Source organism: Hippoglossus hippoglossus, chromosome 10 (genome assembly GCF_009819705.1).
Source record: "Hippoglossus hippoglossus isolate fHipHip1 chromosome 10, fHipHip1.pri, whole genome shotgun sequence".
NCBI lineage: Eukaryota > Metazoa > Chordata > Actinopteri > Pleuronectiformes > Pleuronectidae > Hippoglossus > Hippoglossus hippoglossus.
In genome coordinates this window covers 7434394-7453964 of record NC_047160.1, presented here as the reverse complement: position 1 = coordinate 7453964, position 19571 = coordinate 7434394, and the positions used below count along the sequence as shown (strand labels likewise).

At 42.0% G+C, this 19571-nt stretch overlaps 1 protein-coding gene across 5 annotated transcripts in view; it reads right to left on the bottom strand.

Moving 5' to 3' along the window:
* Positions 1-2421: 2421 nt before the first annotated feature.
* The window catches only part of ppp3cb (protein phosphatase 3, catalytic subunit, beta isozyme), a 35437-nt gene continuing 18287 nt past the window's right edge, over positions 2422-19571 (bottom strand). For 3 of the 5 annotated variants that reach the window (XM_034598059.1, XM_034598060.1, XM_034598061.1), the window contains 12 exons: positions 18265-18376; positions 14888-15033; positions 13339-13478; positions 11995-12072; positions 10724-10818; positions 10485-10610; positions 9792-9869; positions 9568-9652; positions 9166-9263; positions 7609-7656; positions 3811-4583; positions 2422-2686 (listed from right to left, as the gene is read on the bottom strand). In XM_034598059.1, coding sequence (XP_034453950.1) covers positions 4399-4583; positions 7609-7656; positions 9166-9263; positions 9568-9652; positions 9792-9869; positions 10485-10610; positions 10724-10818; positions 11995-12072; positions 13339-13478; positions 14888-15033; positions 18265-18376 — 1191 coding nt within the window. In that variant the 3' untranslated portion in view covers positions 2422-2686; positions 3811-4398. The remainder of the gene's footprint in view (positions 2687-3810; positions 4584-7608; positions 7657-9165; positions 9264-9567; positions 9653-9791; positions 9870-10484; positions 10611-10723; positions 10819-11994; positions 12073-13338; positions 13479-14887; positions 15034-18264; positions 18377-19571) is intronic. The other 2 variants (XM_034598062.1, XM_034598064.1) reach the window with 1 other exon arrangement.

Genomic DNA, 19571 nt, shown 5'->3' with positions numbered 1-19571 from the left:
GAGAAGGATGGTGCAGACTTATGTGAGCTGGAGCTGCCCATCATTGGAAACACAGCACTGCAGGTGAACCCTCAGCTGAAGGGACCATCGGGACCAAATGTTTTCAATAAAGTTTGGGTTAAGGTCCCACTCGGTGCACACACAGGGAGTTCTGCATAAACAGACCCGAGTGCAGTGAGCACCACAGCATCTCCTTAACCATCTCTCCTCTCAGAACAGAAAATATTCAGTTTTCAGAATGAATAGGCCGCACTTGGAGGGAACATCTTAACTAGAAGCTGTAGCTGTAAAACTATGTATGTAAACACCAGTGTGTAAAACCTAAAGATGGGTAACTATTTTTGTGAATGAACATTCTCCTCTTCAACATGTTCATGTGTTTAAAACAATTGTAATATGCACTGAAACTTGTCTGTCTTTTTTAAAGATACAAATTATTTAATATTATGCAAATTTAAATTGTTTTATAACTGTAGAATTAAAGAAGTAAATAACACAATTACTGATTATTCACAAGCATTTTAGTTGTCAAGTGTACGTAAGAGTGCTGTTCAGTGTGCGTAGATTGTGATTCGGCAACTGTATAACAGGTCTTGTCGGTTTGACTGGTTTTGATGGAGAGTTTCTCTGTGGCATCAGTGTGTGTGTGTGTGTGTGTGTGTGTGTGTGTGTGTGTGTGTGTGTGTGTGTGTGTGTGTGTGTGTGTGTGTGTGTGTGTGTGTGTGTGTGTGTGTGTGTGTGTGTGTGTGTGTGGTTTTACTCATGTTGTGTCTGTGTTACTTTATGGGGACTTGTCTCCCTTATGGGGACAAAAAGCATGTAAATCATTACATTTTATGGTGAAGACATTAAGATTAGGTTAGGTTAAGGGTTAGGCAAATATATGATCATGGTTAGAGTAAGCCTGTCAGTGTGTGTGTGTGTGTGTGTGTGTGTGTGTGTGTGCGTGTGTGTGTGTGTGTGTGTGTGTGTTTGTGTGTGTGTGAGTGTTTGTGAGTGTTTGTGTGAGTGTGTGTGCCCACGGTCAGTCGTGGGGAAATAAAGACACGGTATCCATTCCAAAGGTTCATGCATATTTTATTCAAGAGTAAAAAAGTGGATCGTCCCATGGGGCATGCTTACAGTGTTAGTGACTGGGGGAGTCAAACCGAAAGAGAGTAGAGAGGGAGAGAGACAGAGACACAGAGAGAGAGAGAGAGAGAGAGAGAGAGAGAGAGAGAGAGAGAGAGAGAGAAAAAGTAAGAACCGTGGCACAATTTCTATGGCACAGGGTCTCCCAGGGGGGTTCACCTCTCCCAAAGAAGCACAACAAGATCAACCAAGGAGCAACGCAACATGAAGAGCAACCAGCAGAGAGAGAGAGAGAGAGCTTAAATATTAAGAATAATGTCCATAATAAATAGAATCATAATAATCATAGAATCATAAATATCATCAAATAACAAGAGGAATCATCAAGAGTCATGATCAGAGAGAGTACACTTTTTTCCTTTAAATTGTGACGGTAACACACCGGCTCTTCTGTTAAAATGTGTCTTGCTGCTTTTTGCTTTGAACAGCTCAAATTTTAACCATGCAATCATGCTTTGGCTGCCTGAATGCCTGTGCCTCTGTATATAGTATGGTCATTCATCAATGCTAGTTTAATATTTGTTTATCATTATTCATATTTATCATTTAAAAACAACTCCTGTACATCGACAAAGAAGAGAGGAGAGAACGTGGACTTGACACTTTGAATAGAAGCGTACTGTCATTCTGTACAGCGTCGAAAGAAACCGGAAACACAGGTTGTGAAAAAAAAAGAAAAAGAAAAAAATATAATAACACAAAATGAATACAAAAAATAAATTAACATTATGTACAAAATAAATTATTCATTATTCCTCAGTTCATTTATATCAACCAGAAAACAAGAAAAAAAATCCTACCATAGTGAAACACAGAGCACAAATATAATCTTCACATTATTATCAAAGAACTTAACTCTGCATGCACTGATGCGTTAATATAAATGCTTTACAAAGACCTTTTCTTCTGACTTCTTCTTGTTGTCTCGGCTGCTACCTTCACCAGAAGAGTCTGTTTCCTGTGTGAAATATCATTTCCTGCTAGTAAGGCTGGAGATTCCCAGCCAACGCTGCTGTTTAGTAGCAGACAGAAAGGAGGATGTAGAAAGAGAATGGATAGAGAATGACTTCACATTTCAACTCCCCCCGACTCCCTTACAGACAGAAAGCATCTTAATTCCACTATACTGCATCGTGCATTCTGTGATCATATGCATCAGATGTGCAATAGAGCCTCTCTATGTATCCTATTTACACATGACAGGTAGGGAGGAACACCTCAGATCTGATCCGGCCCCGGTGTCAGGCCTTTCCACCAGAGTTAACTGGCCTGGGATCAGAGTTTTGGGGGGTGGATGGTTCGGGGAGGGGGGATCCTCCACTTCACTTCAGCTGGAGGACGGGTGCTGTGCTACAAAAGTAAAACGGGAATCTCCTCCCGAGAAGAAAAGGTCAACTAGGGCTCAGATTAGACGGCAGCTGAGATTATCTCACGCCGACAGATAGACCTCCACACCCCTCCACACTCCACATGTCCGAACTTTACTCAACCGCTGCCTGCTTTAGGACCAGATCTGCCCGTGTTTGCAAAACCAGGACGCATTTTCAAATATAACCTCACGGACAGTTACATGTTGAAGCATGTGCACGCAGACAAGAGAAACTACAACCCTATACAATTGTTAGGATTTTAATAATATAATTAGACACTATAGCCCCGAAAAGGATCGATTTTACGCGCACCATGTTTGTACCTTAACAGAAAGAATTAATGTGTGTGTGTCTGTGAAGATGGCAATGAAACTGAACTCTAAACAAATGCAGTATGTTAGACAGGGGTGGGGGCAGGGGCAGTTTGGGCTGAATATGTGGGAGAATGTGTGGCCTTCACATAGTGACTTTTAGTAGCCGTTGCTGGCTGGTTTTAATCTTGAAGTTGGTTAGTGTGTGTGTGTGTGCGTCACATCGCAGTTCAGTCTCGCACCTGTCTGATAATGCCTGTTGTGGAGACTGTTCATCTGTGGCATACAATACACTGTACTTTAACTTGTTCTCATACCTAACTTACTATATTACAGCCTAAACTCCATTAGCTTTTTTCAACATCACACATACATGAATGCACTGTTTTCATAAGAAACTGTGACCTACCCTTAGAAAGAATTCAAGCAGCTGCCACTAGGTTCTGAAGGACAGATAGGAAAGGCGTTGTTTTGTCTGGAAAATGCCCATGCTTAGACACACAGAACATACAGCCGATAACGCAAGGTTTCTCACTCCAATGAACAACAACACCGTATCTGCAACACTACTGAAGACCCACAAGGCTTCAGCTGAAGGCCTGTCTGTAAAACATGAAACCAAACACTGTCAGAATGTGAAGATTTTCCCAGCTACTGTCAGAGGAGGGGCGAACCTGGGAGCGGCTCCTCATCATTCGCAGACTCCAGGGCCAAGAGGGTGGGACCACGCCTGCGCACCAGCAAGGGAGAGCCAAGGTCTGAACCATGGTGACTCCCCCTCGTTATTGACCAATGAAGTTATACCTACTATTATAAGTACTGTACCCGTCGTCCGTTCGGGGCGACTCTTGACTACCCCGTGCTACTGACTTCGCCGAGGCTGTGTATTGAGTGCCCATAGCTATGTGCACATAGCTATGCTGTACCTTTTCATTGCTTCTGAATAAATACTTGTTGAACCAAACCGAGGCTCTTCTCATATCTCGGGATAAAAGAACACGACACAATCTACCCATAGAAGGTTTGGTTCCATTTCCTGTTTCGCAATGCAAACAGGAAAAATAACCAGGCAAATCTTTAACGCCCCAACCTTGATCGACACTAACAACCCCCCCACCCCCACGTGCAAACACTTGACCCCGCCTGACACAACAGACGCCACAGACACAGCCACGTCATGCCTACACTGGTGATCTCCAACATACGAGGTGATCTGCAGCTCCTCCTGTTTAGCATGGGGACTGTTTTCGTAGTTCTTTTCCTGTTGTTGTGCAGTGACATGGGAGTTGTAGTTCTCTAAATAGGGCTGATCAGTACAGTGAAGAGACTCAGCCTTTGGTGGTAACGTCCAGGTACACTCATGCCTTTACATACAGCTGAGGGCAATGGGAAGGGGGGCAGTAATCATGTGTGTCTGTTTGCATATGTGTGTGATGTTGTGTGATCCTATTGAGTGAATGAAATACTGTGTCTGTGTGTGATGCCTTTTTTTCTGGTGTATATATGCCTATGTACAGGTATCTTATAAATATGGTACCATATCAGTGTTGTAACTGCAGGTTTGGGCATGTGGGAGTGTATGTCCATCACTGTATATTGCTGTTGCTGTTGCTGTCTGTCCCGTTGGGCTCTCCCATGTTCATGCGGCCCATTGACAGGCCCACGCTGTTGACGCCGTCGCGCCGCGGTGGCATCCTCTCGTTGATCCGGTCCAGACCTTTGGCCTCCTCGAAACTGCTGATCCGATGCTGTGGGGAGAAGCCTCTGATGGCTGCAGAGACAGACACCAACACACACACACACACACACACACACACACACACACACACACAAGCATACATACATGCACACAGAGAGTTAATATCTTAAAATACATACAGTCAAATCTTGTGTATCCAAACCCCCTGGAGGACACATTCAGATCACTATCAAATGTGAATATGCAAACATTTACAAAACATCCATTCTCCTCTAATTCACCTTTTAAATGCTTTTGTTTGCGTGCACCAGAAAGAACTATCTTTGACCATTTTGATCCTGATAGTGCTCCCTCAAGCTGAAGGCCATTTGGGGGTTTGGATAGACAAATTTCTCTAGCATATGCACATCTTCAGGGCTCCTACACCAATACACACACACACACACACACACACACACACACACACACACACACACACACACACACAAGGATTACTTTGACCTCACGGCTCACAGTGGACGTGACAGTCAGTGCGACTTGGCCATTGATCCTAGATCAGTAGAGATGTCTGGTTTGAGCCACTAGGAGACACAGTAAAGCTGCACGGGAGCAGTCGTTCATAAGTCCTGAAAACACGTTTCACCTCTGTGAGGACTGTTTGACAGTGAGACAATTTAGCGTAAAAAGTCGGGTGTCAGGATGGAATTTCTCTCCAACTCTCAGGTTGCTTCGTTTGAAATTCCTGTCTAAGTTGGCTACAGTATAATCGATCAAATCTGACTTATTTGTCTTTTGTCTAAACTAAACACAGTCAAGTCACAATGTCTGTGGTGTCATCCAAGTGTCTGTAAGCCCTGACATTCAAATTCGACTGGAAACGGTGTCATTGACAGCATGTTTTTAGCCTAAATGTTCGTTGTGATCCAATGCGCGGACGTGGCTCGAGAGGAGGATATCAGAGGACATTTAGGCTAAAAACATGCTGTCAATGACACCGTTTCCAGTCGAATTTGAATGTCAGGGCTTACAGACACTTGGATGACACCACAGGAGTGTTTCTTCTGTTGTTTTTTGAAGTTTTCAAGAAGTGGTCACCATTTATTTAAATTGTACTGGATTAAATTGTGTGATAATGACTGAATTTTCTACTAAAGTCATGGAGGGAGTATTTTCAGAGGATTGAATGAGAGTAATAACCCTACTCTCATTTCTTATGTTAAATAAGACGCAAGAAACAAACCAGCCATTAGCTTAGCTTCACTTAAATACTGAAAGCCTCTTGCCACAAAATGTTGAACTGTTCCTTTAACAGAAGTTGCCATTACAAAGTTGTTGTGTTTACCAATCAGGGAGAGTTTCATGTTGCATTCATGCAACCTCAGCTGAATGGGAAGAATCTGTTCTGTAAATGAGACTTGGGCACATTCACACATTTTTCCAAGATGGTTACTCCCGCTGCTCGAGCTTGACATCTAATTACCTTAAAGTACCTTCTTTTATACAGAATAGTACATTAACAAGTCTAAGTAGATACAAACAAATGGTATATCGTATCTGGTTGGCTTTAGACTCTGATTCTTGTTTTAATCTCTTTTTTGAGTCTCTCGACTACTTGGAAGTGAAACTTTAAATCACTGGAATACCCGTCTAAATTGAACTGCGGTCCCAGATACGGAGGTGTGTCCGGAGGGACCAACGTCGAACAACAGCTACTGTCATTTTACCTTTTCACACATGCGGCACACTCACAAATACAGTGTGCTACTGTGTTACACAGCAGACAGCCAACACCCACCTACAAGTCATATAACATAACAGAAATACACAACACGAGTGATTCCCATAATTTATTTGCTCAAACAAATTATGGACTGTAGTTCATGTAAGCCAAGGACAGCAATAAGGGTACAAACACAAACGACTACAATTAACTAAGCGTGCAGAGTTATCACATCACCTATGTACACAGAATATTTAATACAATAGAACACAAACACCATGACCACAATCTGTTCAGTAGCACAGAAGAACTTGGCAGAACTGTCCTGGTGATGCCCAGTAATTCAATAAAATGTGCAAAATGTGTTTTATCTTCTTATGTGTTATTATATTCTCTCTTTTTCTATACGCTGAGGTTTTAAATTTAGAGATTATGTCTTAACCTCAGGAACACATCTGTAGTAAAAATATTCAAAATTCAAGGTTGACTTAGTCATAGTTAGAAAATAAGTAAAAATAGTTGCAGGAGCACTTTGACAGTAAAGCAGACATCTGGGGCTCAGTTTGGAGTGATTCATGTGAAGGTTAATTTACTTTGCCTTCAGAGATTTCAACCATATCCTCAGTCTTCTTCAGCAAATGTCTCAGGTCTCACCACATGATCTAGGTCACATCACCTTCCCTCTGTACTCACCAGACCGAAGTTCTGTGCTAAGGTCATATGATCATTTACTGGAGGAGGTCACAGAATATGGCCGAAAGCTCCTTGAAAAGCTGAACTGAACCTTGAATTCAGACTATTTTAACCCGAATAAAGTTTTAAGATTTGGTTTGCAAAAATGAAAACAAATATTTTTTAGCTTCACGAGTGACTGGTGTTCTGCCGTATGTTGTAGAGCTACAGATTGATTGCATGTTCATTTTCTACAGAACTACAGTACCTATGAAATACAGAGATAACACACTGCAGACTACAAGAGGTCTTAGTGACCCTGCCCACCCTCACAACACCCACTCCCTCCCACAGTCCCGCTCTTCACGTGTATGTAAGAAAAAGTTGTGTGATGTGTGTGTATGTGTGTTGACAGAGCAGATGTAGCGGTATTCCTGTTTACCAAGTGAAGGAAAGAGAAAAATGTGTGTATGTTTGTGTTGTTTAATGTGGTGGCTTCAGCGTGGGGCAGTTTTAGGCTTTGTTGTGAGAGGCTGATGCGGTTAGAAGAGCTGAGTGCATTGTGGGTAAAGAAATTCTATGACCTTATGAGCATGGGTTGCTGAGAGCGCAGCCATGCTGCTCACACGCACACCCACACACATGTGCACACATGTGTGCGCACACAACACACACACACACACAGTGAAATGAGTGGGATTTTACCTTCAGCGTCCTTAACTGTCTCGATGGCTTCTATGGCCTCAATGGTAGCTGAAGGATGGGCAAAGATAAAAGAAGAGACAGGAAGAGAGAGAGAAGATGACAGTCCAAGAGAGAAGATGAAGTGCAAAGAAGGAGGAGAAGAAAGGGGTGGAGGCTGAAACATGCTTCTGTGCAGTTATGTGTAAATGTATTGGCTTCAGGACACAAAGAAAAAAGAAGTGGTTATGGGAAATCCTAGCCCAGGAGAGGCCTAAAAAATCTCAGATAGATGTCAAATGGTTGGGTTGGTCCATCACCAAAGCAGTGGGCGATTTGTGGAGGAATGAGGTGGGATTCCATCCCCATAAAGCAAAAATCCTCCTCCAGGAGGTCAGAGCAGAGGCACACAGTCAATTTCAGACAGAATGGCAGTGGAAAAACATGATAAGGGGCGGGATGATTGTCAAGGGGGTAAAACATGTACATTGTAAACTTCAACGTCTCAGGTTTGAGTCCAGCCAGGGACATTTGTTGCATATTTCCCTTCTCTCCTCTCACTCTCCACGTTTTCATGGACTTTTTCCATATGATGGTTTAACCTAGCCTGTCTTCAAAGGGAGTCGTGCTTACTATGTTCACAAGGAGAGTTCATATGAACGCCTCCCTCTTCTGGTATTTCCACCTTTTCCTGTGAGCTGACGTTTTCAGAAATGATTCAGGGCATGGTTGTTAATTTTTCATTGGATTGTGAAGTATAGACCATTTCCCTCTGTCTCTATGTATTTGCACTGATTGTTACCTGAATGCTAGCTTGCTAAATTGTTAGCTGAGAGTACTGTTAATATTAGGATCCATTTAGCTGTTGCCTAGCAGCGCTGTTCTCACAACTTTACCACTTAAACTCCTAGTGCACTGTATATGTGACCTTGCACATCGCAACCAGGAGCTCATGAGTTCCATTTGAAGGCAGCAATACGTCCCGCTTTGACAAATCATGGTTTTGTGCAGTTTGTGTTGGCAGACGAGTGCAAGCATGGACGCACAGCGTTCACAAATTCACAGACTCAAAAGAATGTTTCAGGCTTTAGTCATATGAGGAACTCAGGGCACTGAGGTCATGGTAGGTTCAGAGTTAGCAGTAGCTGCTGTTAGCTCACACACACACACACACACACACACACACACACACACACACACACACACACACACACACACACACACACCTCACACACACACTTTAGCTGTATGTCCCCTCGCTGCCTGTCTCTGCAATACTGTCCCTTAATATAAAGGTTATTCTCTCTCTCACTCACACACATAACCAGCAGGCTGTTAGTATCCTCAGCGCCGGTGAGGTGAGGTGAAGAGGGTGACTGAGTCAGTGAGGCAGAATGATGAGGAGAAAAACAGCAGTCGAGTGGGAGATAAGGAAAGAGGGCAGGAAGGAAGATGGTCCAAAGCAGATATTCAAATTGAATCTGTGTCTGCTTGTGTATCTTTTAAATCTACTTTGGAAGGTGTGCTCTGGGTTAAGATGCGGAGTGTGTCTGTGTGTGTGCAGGTGTGTGAAACACTCACCGCTCTGCAGGGTCTGTTTGCCCCCAGACAGCACTCCGCTGGGCAGCATGCCTGTAGGGGTCAGTCCCTTCAGGGTCAACACGTTCTCACTCTCCTCCCTGAGAGACAGAAAGAGAGAATGTGTGTGTGTGTGTGTGTGTGTGTGTGTGTGTGTGTGTGTGTGTGTGTGTGTGTGTGTGTGTGTGTGTGTGTGTGTGTGTGTGTGTGTGTGTGTGTAAAAAGAGAGAGGGTGAGGGAGTTACAGAGAATTACACACTTCCTGACGCAGTACATCTGCAACAGTTTAACATCCTTGTGGTTTCAAAGTGACAATCAGATAACTTCTCATTTCTGCAGAAATGAAAGGAAATACTACATTTATTGCCAGTAAGCCAACACACACACAACCAGGACTCAACCCACCGTAGAACAGAGAACATTTTGGCCATCTTCCCAATGGCTCGGATCTTGTTTTTGATCACCTCTTTCCTTGCTGCTGCTGCACTGGCTGAAAGACCAACAAACACATACTCAGACCTACATTAACAAAATAAATGTTACAAAAAAACCTAGTTAATGACATATTATTAAATAAAAAATATAATTAATTATATATGGCTCTAATGTCAGTGCTGTGTGTTTGTTACCATCGTAGATTTCCTCTCCGTCGTTCACGAGTTCGTCGTCAGAGCAGATACTCAGGACATTTACCAGCATCTCAGTCACTGCAGGACGAAGAGAAACAGACACATTCTCAGGGACATGGTGACACCCTGGTGGCCTAGGATATGGACCATAACCTATAGTATCCCTGGTTTACACCCAGCTGGAGACTCTTGTTGTCTCCATCTCTCCCTCTCTCCTCATTTCCTATCATCTATCTACTGCTGCTGTAGCGAAGGAGAAAATCACAGTGAACTCTAGTTACCCAAATGTCTCTAATCCAGTAAGTAGGGGTTGTTTACCTTTTAGAGCTGATGTCACTGCTATTTTTAGAGAATATTATTAAGTGGTGCTTCAAACATAAATATTTTACCTAACAGAAAAAGTATGAATCTCTCATATAGTCAGGAGGACTGCAACAACTATTTGACAAATATTTCATAGTACTCTGGCACTGTGTCCTTACATCACTCAGTATAAAAATACAAGTAGCCAGTACCAGTCTGGCAAAAATCAATTGAAAAATTTTTAAGAAAATTATGTCAGTGTCAGTACTTTCAGTGTACTGTGTGTGGAAGAGTCTAGACAAAGTAGTGTGTGTGTGTGTGTGTGTGTCTGTGTGTGTGTGTGTGTGTGTGTGTGTGTGTGTGTGTGTTCGGTTAGTGTGTGTGTGGTACCCTTCTCTCCCACGAAAGGCAACGACCATGTGAAGACGTCCATGAAGTTGGGAAGCCAGTAGGGATGAGGAGAACAGTTGAACTGACGAATGTTCATCACATTGTTCTCATACTTCAGCACCGCCGCTAGACACACACACACATACAGATATTAGCCTTTTCCCTAAACACTAACACACACGTAACACATGTAATACTAAGAAGAAGGGGAAGATTGTGTACATGTGTCACTGTCAGACCTTTGTTGTTGTAGACATCCAGGTAGTTTGGAGCAGAGAAGATGGTGATGAGGGAGGGAAAACCTGTAGTCTGACTCTTCCTGTACATACGGTACCTGAGGAACAAGCAAGACAAACAAACCGCCCACATTACAGCCGTTCAAATAAAACACTACTCCGTGGATGAAAACCCGAGGATTTGCTTCAGAGGCCTTTAAACCAAACAGGGACCGTTTGAAGACTAGACAGCCACATGATGACAGAACAGAATCCCTGGCATGGCTGAGAAAATCTGAGTGCAAAATGACAGGGTAAAGTAGAGCTGTCGAAATCTCCTTGTGTTTGAAAGAAGGAGTGAGAACCAGAAGTTAACACTTTGAGTTTTAGAATGGCACTCAGTAGAGCGCATACCTCCGGGTAAGGCCCCACAATCCCCCCAAATTTAATCAAGCTGTACCAAATTTCTAACACTGATAAATATCAGTCTCCTAAACATGCCAGATTTTTTTTTATCAAGATGCATGAATCATTACCAGGGAAATCAGTAAAAATATATTTTTTTAAAACACCACATCTCGCATTGTTAAATAAATAGACAAAAATCCCTGGATCTGCTGCCTGATCATTTGAAAGCATAAAAGCTTCCTCTACCAGTTGTCTCCCTTTAAGGATGGACTAATTACAAAATTCATGACTAATCTGGTATTCCAGGTACAAGTGCAGCAGCTTATTCTACTAAAAATAACATTTCTATTGACCTGTCCTTTTTCCAAGTGCACCAGGTCCCATGGACGATTACCCAGACTACCCGGCTGCATGACCAAAATACTGTTAATGGGTTCAGCAAACAGCACAAGTCAGAATAGCTCTGTCTTAATTGCAGCATTATAGTTAGAGGATTTTCACTGAGATAACAGATGCTGGTAATGCATTTGGATTTTTTTGGGGTCAGACATTTTGTTTTGCCCCCACTTTGTTTTTATTGAGACTAGTAGTGCAAGCCTCACATGGCCCTGTTGCCTTAACATAGTGTTTTCAAGAAGTGAGTTATTCAACCTGGATTTTGTTATTGATGCTCTCAGTGAGACAAACTCTAACAATGGTAATAATAACACAGTTTAATGGTGACAGGGGGTAAAATTGTGGAACCTCTTTTTCCCTTAATGTGCCAATTCCTGCACAAAGAGAAATAACAGGCCGGCACATGAAGTATCAAGGTAAGCAATTAAATTAAATGGTGCTCCCTTTTTAAGCCGAGAGAAGGACTGAGCTGTGACAGTCAGTCAGCTTACCCAGCATCCTGTGCTTCATGTGCTCTGATGATTGACAGCAGGTTGTTGGTCTGTAGGAACTCACACACTGCTGGGTAACTGGAGACAGAGACAGACAGAGAGAGAGAGAAAGAGAGAGAGAGAGACTTAGAGCGAGCTAAACAATCTGAAAAATGGCAATGGAAAAACATCCAGGTGAAGAAATATCCAAAAAGATCCAGTAAAGACCGCATTACATAAAAAAACGTGCCATTTGCTATTACATTAAGACAGTTGTAAACCACAAGACAGATCAAAGTGTTTTAAGTCTAGCAGTGGGAGATGAGTAGGCCTCTTATTTTCTAAAGTCATGTCTGACTGGGGCCAGCAGGGGGCATTAGTGAGCGCAGGCAGGCCTCAGTTCTGTGGGGGTAGATTGATGCCTTGTCCGCTTAACATAGAAAATCACAGTGTTCTCCTCAGACAACATGTCATAACACCAACTTCTACACTCGAGGACGAGCCCAAAGCAGTTCAACTTCAGCTCCGCGTCTTTTACATTCCTTTATTTTTATTTTTTGAATTACAGCTTTCATCTTCCATCCTTCCACCACCAACACAACCCTCCTCCCATGTTGCTCTCCCCCTTTCTCTCACTGTATCTTAATATCACTTCATATCTGGCAGGAGTAGCCAGTCGTCATAGCAACAGAACCGCGCAGTCTCCCTGGGGATTGTGGGATATCGTTTCATGCTGAAACGGAACTGTGTGTATGTGTTTGTGAATGTGCTGTTTGTGTGTGTGTGTGTGTGTGTGTGTGTGTGTATGTGTTTGTGAATGTGCTGTTTGTGTGTGTGTGTGTGTGTGTGTGTGTGTGTAAACTGGCCAAGATTGTCTGTCTCTTGTTCAAATCCTAACCATTATTGTCGTATGTTGGATGTGGTGTAACCAGGCTGGACGGTCTTCTCATAACCGACATCTCAAACCAACTACCAGAATTCCACCTAAAACTTATTAGATGCCTGGTTTATAAATGAAAGCCACATCTCACTGAACACCAGGCACTCGCTTACGAGGCACCCACATCATTAAAACACATTGAATGAGCCCCACACAACACATTTGAGAGAGCCTACCTTACTTCTGGCTGCATGCTGTAGCTGGTAATTTGAAAGAATGTTGTTCCTAATGTGTATTTTTTAAATATATGAATATTGCATTCTGTCTGGGTTGTTTGGACACCAGGTTAGTTCATAACATTGGGCTTCATAAGTGCAGGGATCTGTTATGTCAAGGCGACCAGACCAAATTCATTCAAATCACGCTAATTTTCTATCTATCTATTTTTTGTCCGAGTCACCTTGAGGAGTAATTTTGTCCTGTACCTGTAGAAATAGGAGCAGCCTCTGACTGTGTTGTGGCCAAAATACTCCTGGGTCTTCTCGTTGCCAAAGTCTTCCAGGGGGTCGGCCCACAACAGGTCGCACATGGGCCCAAACGCTGGGGGCTCCTTGAACCGGTCCAACTAGGACACAGGAGGCACACAGACAAACACACACAAAGAAACACACAAAATGTAAGCTTACATGGACACAGTTGTTCATATAAAGACCAGCACACACAGAAATTTACATTTAGGACCAAATAATATATATATATATATCACACAAAATGTTCAAATCAACCTCACACCTATACGCATAAACAAATACAGTATAGATCGGAGGAGAAAAAAAGCAAACACATAGTGCACACAAATGCACACAAACACATACTGTCAGAGCAGAGCATCTCCATGGCAACCCTCACCACACAGGGGGGAGAAGATGTCACACCAGCAGATTCACCATGGAAACACTGCCATTAAATGAGGAAGTGTGTGTTCTCATGTCTCTGTGTGCATGTGTGCGCCTTTGTATTCTGTATTAACTGAATACATACAGACCGTGTGAGCGTCTTTTCCACTGCTGCATCTTCTGGTGTCTTATGAATTATCTGCCTTGCCAGTGGAGGCTGTGGGTAGAGTTAGCTTACCCAAAGTATATTGGTTGAACTTTTACAGGTGTTAACTGTTTTTTCACCATCGTGATTAGATTTGACTATTGCATCAAATTAGGTTTTTTAACTGAATTACCAAGATGTTAGTTTATAAAAATAAATATGTTTCTTTTACAAGTAGGGGATGATTAATTAAGTGAATCTAGTTTTAGCTTTAGTGAAAGCTAGCTATGGTTATCTCACAGCTAGTAAAGATGGACGACATGACAAAAGTGAAGCCAAGTCTTCATTGCCCCCTGGTGTCTGGCTGCAGTATAGCTCATTAACCCCACCTCGATAGGACATGGCATACATTTTTCTCGAGGTAATTCTTATCACGATGATGTATCTTCTAGTGAGCATGTGTCTGATATATTTGGTTTTATGTTAAATTAGTAAGTTATTTGATGCTATAATTTAATAATATAACAACGACGTGGAACTGGACGAGCGCATGTATCAGCAGGTTATCAATACCGTCGCAGCACACCACAATGGCTACTGTGCAGGCTCTGGCTCCAAATGACATGAAAGGTGCAAGATGTTTTAGCTTCATTTTTATAAAACAGGAGAAAGTGGAGATGCATCATTGCTCATTATATATGATTTTACATGAGAGATAACTCTCTTGCTTTAGCTAGTAGTTATCTCACTCTGTGTGAGTGCAGTCTGACCACAGCTTCTAGATAAACAAACCAGAGTGTAGATATTGCTGCCTATTTTTTAAACTCTTTTATGTACTTACTCTAAATTTCAAAAGCAGTTTTCTCAGAAATCATACATTATACACTATATGGCACAACATTTCTATATAAAGCAGATGTCAAAACCCAAATCTTGCATAAGTAGGGTAGCACTGTTCCTTCAAACTTTGTATATGTGTGTGTCTTATTGTACCTTTTTGATGTCGTCCAGCGTGTGGATCTCTGGTGAAAGCCCCCCATGCACACAAAGGAACTGCTGGTTCATCAGGGCTGCCAGGGGCAGGCAATCAAACGCCTCCATGCAGGATTCATACACCTGCTCCGAGTACTTGATCTTACCTGGAGGTGGATGGAGCCGTGGAGAGATATTTTCAGACGTGAGACAAAAGAAGCTCCTGAGTGTGTTTTGACATGCTTTGAACAGCCACTATCCCCAAAAAATGTATAGTCGGTCCCTGTCACTCAGGGTGTGACTGTTTCATTTCACACACAAACACACTGTGCAACAAGAATTGCAGAGAACAAACAGACATGAAGCCTTTACATGGATGGATCTGAAGAACTGAGTCATCTTAAGGTCTCAGACTGACTTGTTTGGCTCCTCTCAAAACATACTTGAGTTCACTTGAGCATAAAGGCGCTAACATGTAGGATTTCCAAATAACACGTTATTAATATATGCTTCCATCTCTTCTCCAGCACTTGACATGTTTATCTCCTCTCGAATGATTTAGAAATGCCACTTCCCAGAGAAGAAGGCACGTTGCTATAAAAAAACTGCTCCATATTAGAACACATAGCATATTATTACAGGCAACATATTGATGCAAGACTCCAGTTCTGATGCCAGTGAACAAAATCTGACCCAAATATACACATGAAGCAGTGTAACTGTTAGGCAGAATCTTTGCTCCATGAAAAACTCCTTTGATTTGGCAGGGATGTCGATAAAGACATCCAACACGCAGCATCTTTAAGGACATTTCACACATCAACGTAACAATACATCTGACACAAAACAATATCACAGAATTAAAATAGCTGAAAGGAGATAGGAGGATGGAGAGAGAAGAAGAAGAGAGAGGAAGAAGGGTGGATTTTGGATGACAGCGAGCAGGGAGGAATGGAAAGGGAGAATGATAATTTTATAAAGAGAGATTGATGGGAGGAGACAGGAGAAGGAGGAGAGGTTAAGAGTGGTGAGAGGGAGAGAGGGAGAGAGTGAGGAGAGGCGACGACGAGGAGAGAGGAGAGAGAGGAGAGAGAGATGGGAAAGAGGAGGGGGAGTGCGAGGACACGGGAATGACATGTACACAAATCAAAGCCAGTATTGTAGAGCGTTTCAGTGTTTGTGTGCGTGTGTGTGTGTGTGTTTGACAGCGAGGAGTGTGTTTGTCAACCTCTCCATCTGCCTCGTGTAGAGCAAGAACTCATTATTGCTAGTCCACCAGTTGTCAGCCCCTTACACACACACACACACGCACACAAACTCAAACATTTATGAAGACACTCTTGCACACGCATGCAGTCACAGTACATGCACTCGCACACATACACACATACACACAGCAGATGGTAATTGAGGGCGACCACTATTCGCCATGAGCACCAGGGGAAATTAGCTTCCTCGTCCCTTGGCCAATCAGACACAGAGGAGTAAGTCCCTGAGCCAATCATTACGGGCCAAATTAATTTGCTGCTAATCACCCACCCTGAGCACAGGACGGCGAAACTCACTGGCAGAGGAGAGAGTCATAGAGAGAGAGAGAGAGAGAGAGAGAGAGAGAGAGAGAGAGAGAGAGAGAGAGAGAGGGACTGGGAGTGGGAAGAGGAGATGGAAGAGGGATGAAGAGGAGGAGAAATAGGATGTGGAGAGTGGAAAAGGAGGGAGGATGCAACCTGCTAGTGAAAGAGGAGGATGAGGAGGATCTTTGAGGGGGAGGAAGATAAGAGGAAAAGCCCCGGAAAGTATTAAAGTTTACAGCTGAGACAGTCAGTCGATGTATTGATCAGTTGATTGACAGAAGATTAATTGACTCTTTGCTAAACCTCTCTCCTGAGCAGCAAATTATCCAATCAGAGTGTAACTAAGCACAGCAGAGCTGTCAGGGTTTGAGTCACACCTTGTTGAAGCAGTGTGTATAATGAGAGTGATACTCAACATCTAAAGAGTTTCGAGGGGGGTGAAGAAGTTTTAGTTTTTGCAAAACCAAGGATACAAGAGCAGATGTGTAAGGAGCTGGTTAAAGTGGAGTTAATTGCTGCAAACATTAGCATATTCAACTAACTACCTTACTTCCTACAACATAAGAATACAACCAGTGAGGCCCAGAATTACTTCCAATGGGCAAGGAGCCTTTATCAGCCAATTACAATTTGCAGTGCTACAGGCTACATTGACAACAGACCCAATTATGATAGCTCATTCGCTGTATAGTATAGAGGCTAGTGCTAAATGCTACTAGATCAGAGTTTAGATTAAGGTCAGCAGGTCTGTCCTGCTCTGTTGGGTTTGTGGAGATTTAGATGTCAGTAACAGCAGCCAAACTTGTTGAAAGTGAAGCTCACCATTTAAAATTATAAACGATAATGCATAAATCTAACCTCTATCTTGTTTGTCCTTTTATACAAGCAAAGCTGTGTGTTAGAAATGATATCCAACCATCCATCCAATATCTATACCACTTTACCTACGAGGGTCGTGGCTGAGCTGGAGCCAATCCCAGCTGACATTGGGCGAGAGATGGGGTACACCCAGGACAGGTCAGCATCTCTGTATCATACGGCCAACATACAGAGACCATTCACACCTACGGTCAATTTAGAGTCTTGGATTAAATTTATCCCAACCTACATGTCTTTGGACTGTGGGAGGAAGCTGGAGTACTTGGAGGAACAACTCCAGACAGAAAGGCAAAGCAGGAAGCTTCTTGTTGTTAGGTGACAGTGTTACTGCACCACTGTGTGGTCATGGAAATAACATTATTTCTAGAGCAGCACTTATTTATTCCTAGAAATGTTATATAATGCTTATAATACTAAGAGCTCAACATGACAAACGGAAAACAAGCCTGTTTCTACTCATCTGCTCAACAGTCATCAAAAAGGACACCAAGGTTTTTGCCTGTTACTAAACATGTAGTTTAAGCTTCAGTGTTTCAGAGTTCTTGTTTTAAGTCAACTGGGAACATGAAAAGTCTCCACAGGTCTCTATTCAATTCATGGCATGGTAGCTAGCTGACTAATATATCTTAGGTAGAGCAAAACCTGGATTAGTCTGATTATCAAGGTTCAATTGTTTCAAAAATGACTTTAAATAAAAGTCAAACTGATGTTTAAAGTTATGTCAACTTATGCTTTGGGCAATTATGATGGACAGTTTTATTCATTTCTATTCTAATAAAGTCAGCAGAGTAATACAAAATAAAAAATAAAATTAGTTGCAGCCTTAACTTTAACAGAGAGATGTGATGTGATATCTTATGAAGTAGGAAAGCAGAGGGAAGAACAACAGAAGTGCTGAAGTGATGAAGCAACATAAAACATCAGGAGGAAACAAGAGTAACTCACATTCTTGTTTGAAGGTGAAATATTCGGTCAGATGTCTACATTCATGGTTTCCCCGTAGAAGAAAGAGCGTCTTTGGGTAGAGGATTTTCAGTGACCACAGGTATAACACACACTGAGGGTTCAACCAGGAGAGAGGAAATTAAGCTGGTTAGAGAGAGCAGCTCGATGGAAAGTACAACATTTAACTTGACAAAAAAGGGCTAACATATGAATTTTGAGTACATTTTAAAAAAGGAATTTTAACAAAGTGAAAAACAGTCTTGTTTTGTACAAGTATTTATTACTGAATGTCTATTTAAGATCAAGTTATGAATTCTTTGAATCAACAGTATTTGTCATATTCAAAGCCTTTTATTTTGCTGACAATTTTTCTTAAAACATCTAGTGGTTCACGGACATAAAGCGGACGTCCCATATACTGGGGCTTGTCCCATACTCTGCATGCTGCACGTCTTTCCTAACCATTTCACACGGAAATCTGTCCTGTCAATGGGTAAAAAATGGCCGGAAATATCTTAAGTTTTTAAAGATAACATTAAGTTAGTTTTTATCTTAATCTAAAATCTTAATCTGTTTAAAAAGAGATTATGTTGCTTATAATATACACAAAATGCTTAGATTTTGGTATTTTTCTTTAATTTTAAGGCCCATCAAGTTCTTTCAGTGACTATAATTTTAGTTTTAAAAATTGTATTAAAGATAAGTTGAATCATTTCATTGGTAGATTTTCACCTCATCCAAGACAATCTAGTTAACAAAATTTGACTTATTTCTAAAAGGGATGTAATTGTAATGCAATGTCAGCATTAAACTAAACATCCTTACTCTGGTATTGAATATTATGTTGCTCAGCTCAAAGGAGTAGTTAGACATTTTAGGAGCGTTATATTGTCTTGGCTAAGCTAACAAAACAGTTAGTAATTGTATGAGACAGAGTTTGGGGTCATTTCACTTTAAGTTCTCCCAAATTAAATTCAAACTGGAGATCCAACGTGCGACACAGAGAATCACAATGGAGCCGTTTCTAGGAATTCCTTCACTGTCCAAATTAATTGAGCTGAAAGCAAATTGATCCGTACTCCAGTCTAAAGATAGACAGAAACAGCATTTTGACAAGAATCATCCCAAATCAGACTGTGATGATCAAGTGAGCAGGGAAAAAATAGACTTGAAAAACACCTGTAGCTCCTACCAGTTTTCTCTTTATTAACCTACTAATAACTCATGGAGCGTTATCTCACTTTTACACAGTATCACCACTGTGTCCTTAAAGTGTGTCGGGAAGGTGACCGACCTGAATACTGCTC